Raw genomic sequence first — 7320 nt, 5'->3', positions numbered from 1 at the left:
GGGGGGGGGGGGGGGGGGAGGACCCTCCGTGCTCTAGAGTCTGCCTGAGAAAGAATGTGACCATGTTCCGACCTCCAGGAAAGTACTGGAAGGCATCCCTCTGCCTCACAACTAGAGATCCCTGTAGGAGAATGCTCTTAGTACTTTTAGGAGTCAATTTGGTGAATCTGGGTTTAAAAGTCAGCTCTGCCTTCTGGCTCTGAGTAAATTGTTCATTTCAGCTTTAGGGCCTTCTTGCTGAATAACTTACAAAGTCCCTACTTCTTTGGGGCACTGTGAGACAAGCTACTGAAAAGCTCTTGTGTGGTACCTTGTAGTTTTTTGTTTTGTTTTGTTTTTAACTCTTTGGGGCCCACTACCAGCTCCCAGATAAATACATGGAGACTTAGGTTTCTTATGAATGCCTGGCCTTAGTTTGGCTTGCTTTTAGCCAGTTTTTTTTTTTTTTAAACTTAAATTATCTCATTCCTCTTTAACTACATTTTACTTCAGGGCTTCCTACTTTTCTTTATTCTGTATGTCTTTCTTTCCTGTTACTCCGCAGCTGTATGTGTGGCTGTGTGGCTGTGCAGCTGGCCCCTGCTATCACCCTCTCCTCTTTTTCTTCTCCTCGTTCTTGTCTGGGGCCTAGATTTCTCCCCTATTTATTCTCTCTCTCTATCTGACAACCCCACCTATTCCTCTCCTGCCTAGTTAGTGGTCATTCAGCTCTTTATTAGATCGATCAGGTGTTTTAGACAGGCAAAATAACACAGCTTTACAGAGTTAAACAAATGTAACATAAAAGAATGCAAGACACCTTTGCATCATTTAATAAATATTCCATAGCATAAACAAATATAACACATCTTAAACTAATATTCCACAGCAGTAGCTGGCACAGAGCAGGGCATTATGGGAGGCCAACCCAACACACCTGCGATTAGTCAAGCCTGGGTCTCTCATGTGTGATTGTTTCTTTAAGGAGTGAGGCTTTTGTGACCTGTTCTTGGCCACATCTATCAAAGGGCTCAGATCACAGCTGGCCCCTTTGAGCCCTTTGACCAATTGTTTTAACACCCTGATCTCCACTCCAACAGCATCTGCAAGTCCTGGGACAGAAGTGATAAATTGTCAAAGGTCAACCTCCAGGGCTCGGGTCTGAGTTGTGCACTCCAAGAAGAGGATAAAGAGAAGCTAACAGGGACAGTTGGCAGCCTGGAATCTAGAAGATTGTGGTCTCTGGAAGGGCTTCATTATTATGGTTCCCTTTCCCCATTGCCTGTAGCCTGTTTAGTCAGCCCAGGGCTAGTCAGGGCCTCAGAATCCCTCCTGGGTAACAGGCACTATGGAGTATCTGGCAAAGTTCTGTTCCCACCACCAAGAGTGTCCCTCCCTACCCAAGTGACTTTCCCCAGCCCTGTCCCGGAGTGTATAGTAATACGGGATTTCACACACAAGCAGGAGTTTACATCTGAGTGGGGGTGAAAGTGTGCTGCTGACACTCCTCCGCACTTTCTCAGATGTCCCAGGGCTTGGGAAGGTAACAGAACGGAGGAGTCCCAAGCCTTGGAGCTGCTCCATGTCCATAAGGGATTGGAAACTCTCCTCTCTTCCTGACAGCCACGGGCCTGCTGAAAACTTGGTATCTCATGTTAAATCTTACAACAGAGAGAATTTTCTCAGAATTCTAGCTTATGTGTCGGGGATTGGTCAGATGATATAATACCCATCGAAGTGATCAACACGGCTAAGGGCCTGTGGCCTGTTTGGTTTTGGTTTATGTTCAACGTTTTGGAAGTTGTAGGAAGGCACTTCGAGAATCCAGCTAAGGAATCAAATTGTGCATTTTGTGTGGCATCTCATGCCAGCTAGAGTGTAGTGTAATATGAATTAGGAGAAATATTTCTAAAATATTTTAATTATTTGTTTTTGTTATTGTTGTTTGCTTGTTTAGTTTTGAGGCAGGATCTCACTATGAAGCCTTGGTTGGCCTAAAACATGCAGCGTAGACCAGGCCAGTGTCTAACTACAGAGGCCTGCATGCCTCTGCCTCCTGCATGCCGTTTTAATGTGTATTTTAAGTAGCTAAAAGGCTGGTATGTGGTTGTAAGGGTTTGTAATTCACCATCAGCCTAGATGACTGGCAATCCTCTGGCCTTAGCTTCCCAAGTGCTTGGATTACAGGTGTGCACCATGCCTGGCAGATTTTCAGATGGAGGACCGGAATTGCCAGAGCTCTGGCATGTACGGCCGTGTCTAGTCTCCCAGGCTTAGGCTAGAGTTGCAAGCTGGGTGCCTGGGGCTGGTGCAAGCTGGGTGCCTGGGGCTGGTTCCAGGCCACTGTCACTCAGACAGCCACCTGCTGCCAGAGTCCTGCTGTGCCTCATGAGGTAGCAGTCTCTGTGATAAGTCATGCTTGCTCTCCATTTGGTATTTATTGTTCAAAACTTTCCCTTCTGAAAATCACTCCAATTGAAATGAGTTTTGGTTCAGCTGCCTCTGAGTTTCGCTCAGTTTGCATAGGACCCTGCATAGGTGTTCAGCTCTGATTCCTTTCATGGCTCGTTACACAGGGCTTGTCTGTGAACTGCATGAGTGTCCGTATAAAGAGAAAGGAAACAGGAGTCTCGGTGGCTCACCCGCAGGGAGCAGGACTCTGTCCTCCGCCCTCAGGCCTGCACCCAGAGACAGAAAGAGTCTCCAGGGCTCAAGGCTGCTCTCTGTTTCTAGGAGTCTTGGCATGACGGGAATCTGTTAACATGTTTGGCCTCTCGGATAAACACACGGGGGGATGTGCAGCCCTCTTAGTGTGGTGGCTTTGTGTCTTAGCAGTATGTGTGCTGACCACCATGGCCACCATCTCTGGAGATCCATGCACAGCTCCCACTGCCCTTTAGTCACCAGCAGTGTAGGGAACTCCTAGCTACTTCCTCACACTGGTCTTCTTCCCAACCTTACCAGGTTGATGAAAAAAATCGAATCCATGTTTTCCTCGTTATCACTGCTAGGGATGGACCAACCAATTAGCTTGCTTACTAACTTGTGGACTAACTAATGCGCTAACTTGACCTCTCTCCTTCCCTCCTCTTCCTCGTTCTTCCCCTCCCCCACCCCACCCTATGGTTGATTTTTTTTTTTTTTTTTTTTTTGGGGGAAATCACCGCATTTGTTGCCCTTCGCCCAAGTTGGCATCAGTGTCTGGGCGCTGGCTCTCATCATACATTCCGAGTGCCCTTTGCCAGAGGCCTGCAGCCGGTTTTTTGTATCTCTCTCCCTGTCTAGAGAGCTGTATTTTTGCATGTAGACCAGCAGGATTTCTCTTTACTGTTTCTAAATTTTGCCTTCCTACCCTGTTTATTTTTTAATAAACATTTTTTAAAAAATATGTATTCCTATAATTCTATTTTTTTCCATTTTGGTCTTTGTAAACGCCATAATTTTTAATTGGTTGTATAAAGAATCCAAATCCATGCTTCTCTAAATGGACAACCAGTTGTGCTCGTCGTTTATTGAAAACCCTACTCTTCCAATTTTTGGGGAATTTATTTTGATGACCAAGTGAAGTTTCTCGTGCGTTCGCACGCAGCTGCCTCCCCTCACCATGCTCTGATTTGCCGTTGTGTCGCTAAATGCACCTTAATTATCTTAGCTTTAGAACTTAAATCAAGAAGGGAAACGCCCCTCTTCTTGCTGATGCTTTTTGAAAATATATTTGTTTTTATGTTTTCTTTTATATGAATGCGTGGAAGCACAGTCTGTGACTGTAAAGGAAACGCCTGTGGGGCCTTTTTATTAAGCCGATATTAGATTAGCAGGTTGATTGTAGATAAATCAGCACTTTGGCAATATTTAGTAAAATTTTGTGTTACTTCTATTCAGGTCTCTAGTTATATACATGTCTTTACACACATCTTGCTTTGCATGTTTTTCGTTGTTGTTGTTTGGTTTTGGTTTTTTTTGTTTGTTTGTTTGTTTGTTTTTTGAGACAAGGGTTTCTCTGCGGCTTTGGAGCCAGTTTTGGAACTAGCTCTTGTAGCCCAGGCTGGCCTCAAACTCACAGAGATCCACCTGTCTCTGCCTCCCAAGTACTGGAATTAAAGGCGTGTGCCACCACTGCCCAGCTGCATGGTTTTTTATGAATAAGAAATTTTGTGTGTGTGTGTTTCTACTTACTTGACACAATTCTTTTACCGGCCACCTTTTCATACTTACTATTTTTCTTGACTTCTCACATGGCCTGGGCCGCAAACCTTTAGGATATATTGGTAAGTGTGTCTCTCTGCCTTATTCCTGGGCCTAATTAGAATTTTCTTATATGCCTTACTGCTGAAGGCAAACCAACTTTATCCCCCTGGAGTAATCCTCTGTGATCCTAGTTCATTGAGAATGTTTTACCACAGATGACAGCAGATTCCTGCCAAGGACTCATTAACTCTTCACTGCCCTGAGGACCCAGAGATCATCCAGATGAACTTTGACCCTTTGCGCTGACATCCCAGCCTGGCTTAGGAGCCCAGTGAAAGCCTTCTCCTTCCTTCTGCTCACTCCTGACTTTGTAGATGCTAAGGGCAAGAGCTGCTTTATGTCCATCCATCTTATCTTCTCTTGTCACTTGCAGCCCGGCCCTACAATCCTCCCCCAAATAAAATTTGGATTTTTAAATTAATAAGAAAAAGCTAGTAGACTCCAAGATCACCAGTTCTGAGATTTTTCTGGCAGATGCCATTGATAAATTTCCTATCACAGCTTCTATTTTTAGATGCCTCTAGTATTTTCTTTTTTTCTGGTTGAGCATCTTGAGTAGCCTTCCACCTTCTCAAAGCGGCTGATAAGGGGCGTCTGTAGTTTCTGCAAGAGGATGTGAGACAGGAATCAGGCCAAGCCCCTGACTTCCTGTTGAGGCTTCACACGGGGTTGGGAGCAGGAAGCAGCCGCTTCTCTTTCTCAGCCCTTCCACGGTGCACGGTTAGTTCAAAAGAAATGCTCTCACAATGACTGATAAAAATGGCATAACCGCAGAGCATATTTGATCATTCTGAGGTGCAGGAAGATTCTTTGCTAAGCCGTGAATTAAGGTCTTGTTTTGGTCAGACTTGCTTTTGGACCATAACACTAACGTGACCTGACACCTGTCTAGAGAATTGTCCCTGTGTCTAGTGACATGTTGCCTTGGGAAGCTGACACTTGCTGTGATGACATCTGTCATGTATGAGAACTCTGTAGAGCCACCTCAGTAAAAATGCTTTCCCTGGGAACTCGTGCAATAAGACCTTGTCAAAACGTGGATATAAGCGGCGCAGAGAGAATCTGAGTTTTAAGATGAAAACAATAAATGATGCCCTTTAGAAGGGTTTTGTCTGTCCTTGGTACAAGCTGGATAGATCTGATTATTTTCTGATAACATAGCCAAGAAAGTAGAACCATTTTTATCTGTGCATTTATAGGTGTATGTCCATATGTGTGCACATGCACGTGTGTGTGTGTGTATATGTGTGTGTGTGTGTGTGTGTGTGTGTGTGCGCGTGTGCGCGTGCGCGCGTGCGCGTGCCCGTGCGAGTGCGCGCTCCTGGAGGCTAGAGGTCATGCTCAGGTTTCACCCACCTGACTTTTCGAGACAGATTTCATCACTTGGCCTTGAACTCTCCAAGCTGGCTAGGCAGGCTGGTGAACCCAGGGATCCAAGTGTCTCCACCTCCCTGGTACCCCCTCGGCTTCCTTATCTAGGGTCTTTGGGGCTGGACTCAGTTCTTCGGGCTTGCGTGGCAGGGAGTTTACTAACGGAGTGTTCTCCCCAGCCCCACCGCTTCTTTTCAGTGGGTTAATGTCACCCTTCTTTAGCCTCCAACATAAACGTCTGTGTTAGTTTTAAGGTGGGGCTGTGGGAAGACACAGTGGACGTCTCCCCCGTTTAAGTTGTTTGTCTGGAAAACCTTCCAGAAAGCCTAGATCAAGAGGGATTAGGAGCCAGAAATCCCAAGAGACAAGGCCACCATCATTCTGGGAATGAACCACCCTGAGAAGCCTTGTCCAGGCCCAGTGAGCTCGGCTTTACCATGTAGGACTGAAGGGAGGCGGAGTTTGGCCAACCTGACAACTATTTCTCCTCAAATCCAGAAAAGGGTGTAGGGGCCATTTAATAGGGTGAACATGACATCGTCTGGTTTTTCTCTTGCAGGCAGGTGACAAACATTATCACCCTAGCTGCGCACGATGCAGCAGATGCAACCAGATGTTCACCGAAGGGGAAGAAATGTATCTTCAAGGTAAGATGGGCTGGAGGGCAGAGCGGGCCTGCCCCGCCTGAGCAAGAGGATCTCGCTGTGTTTGTTGGATTGTGTTTTAGAGAAGGAGAGATGTGATTAGTTGAGCAGCTACTAAGCAGGAGTGCGCCAGAAGTTACCTCATCAGTCTGTGTTGATCAGCCGAGCCATCGACACGCTGGCAGGGAGCCCCAGAGCCTGTTACCGAATGAACTCATGGTACCACCAGCAAAGACAGGCTTTTGATCCTTTGGACATGAGGGACAGCGGAGATCAGCAGTTGCTCCTCCAAAGATCAAAAGGAGAGAGAAAGTGTTTTAGAAGTTTCTCGGAGAAGTGTGGCTTTTGTGCTGGCCACACTGCCTTCCTCCTTTAGCCGCCCTTTGAGCAAGGCCTTCTAGAGTCCACACCTGCTGGCATCTGGCTTCTGAGAATGGTGTCACAGCCATTGTTCTGCCCACATAGATCATAGAGAGATAGAGACTGAAAGCGGACACACCCACAGTCCCTGCCAGAGTAAGGTATTTGTGGTCTTCATTCCCAAGGACCCATAACATTTTTTTTTCATTAAAAATAATTTTGAGAAATGTCTCCAGTGTAAAACCGTGTTCGATTCTGATCCCTTCTAAAATTCCGAAGCCTCTTGCAAAAACCATAAGCACAGCTTCTCTTCCAGTCAAACAGCAGCATGAGTGTAAGCATTCTGCTATTTTTAGCTGGAAGAGTCATTAATTAGACAAGGGTTTATCAGTACAATTAGCTCAAGCTGGAAGAGCGGTTGCTTGTTCAGCTTGGTAATTACGGGGTCTTGGTTGCCTTAGTGTGTTCTGTCTTCACTCCTCTTTGCGTGCAGCACTGTGTGTGATTTTAATGAATAGTTTGCTTTGCTTTCTCGGTTTTGTTTTGTGTAACAAACAAAAGCCTCTAGACATGAATGTTGACACTCTAAAACACATCCTTGACTACTGTCTCCTGAAACACATCCTTGACTACTGTCTCCTGAAACACAGCCTTGACTACTGTCTCTGCTGAAACACAGCCTTGACTACTGTCTCCTGAAACACAGCCTTGACTACTG

The 7320-nt window shown here is 45.9% G+C and overlaps 1 protein-coding gene across 7 annotated transcripts in view; it reads left to right on the top strand.

The window, feature by feature from the left end:
* Ablim1 (actin binding LIM protein 1) overlaps window positions 1-7320 on the top strand; it is a 289746-nt gene that overhangs the window by 235570 nt on the left and 46856 nt on the right. For all 7 annotated transcript variants that reach the window (XM_026781437.1, XM_026781439.1, XM_013348149.2 and 4 more), the window contains one exon: window positions 6158-6245. In XM_026781437.1, coding sequence (XP_026637238.1) covers window positions 6158-6245 — 88 coding nt within the window. The remainder of the gene's footprint in view (window positions 1-6157; window positions 6246-7320) is intronic.

The sequence above is a fragment of the Microtus ochrogaster genome, chromosome 8 (assembly GCF_000317375.1).
Source record: "Microtus ochrogaster isolate Prairie Vole_2 chromosome 8, MicOch1.0, whole genome shotgun sequence".
Taxonomy (NCBI): domain Eukaryota; kingdom Metazoa; phylum Chordata; class Mammalia; order Rodentia; family Cricetidae; genus Microtus; species Microtus ochrogaster.
This window is presented reverse-complemented; position numbering and strand designations above follow the sequence as displayed.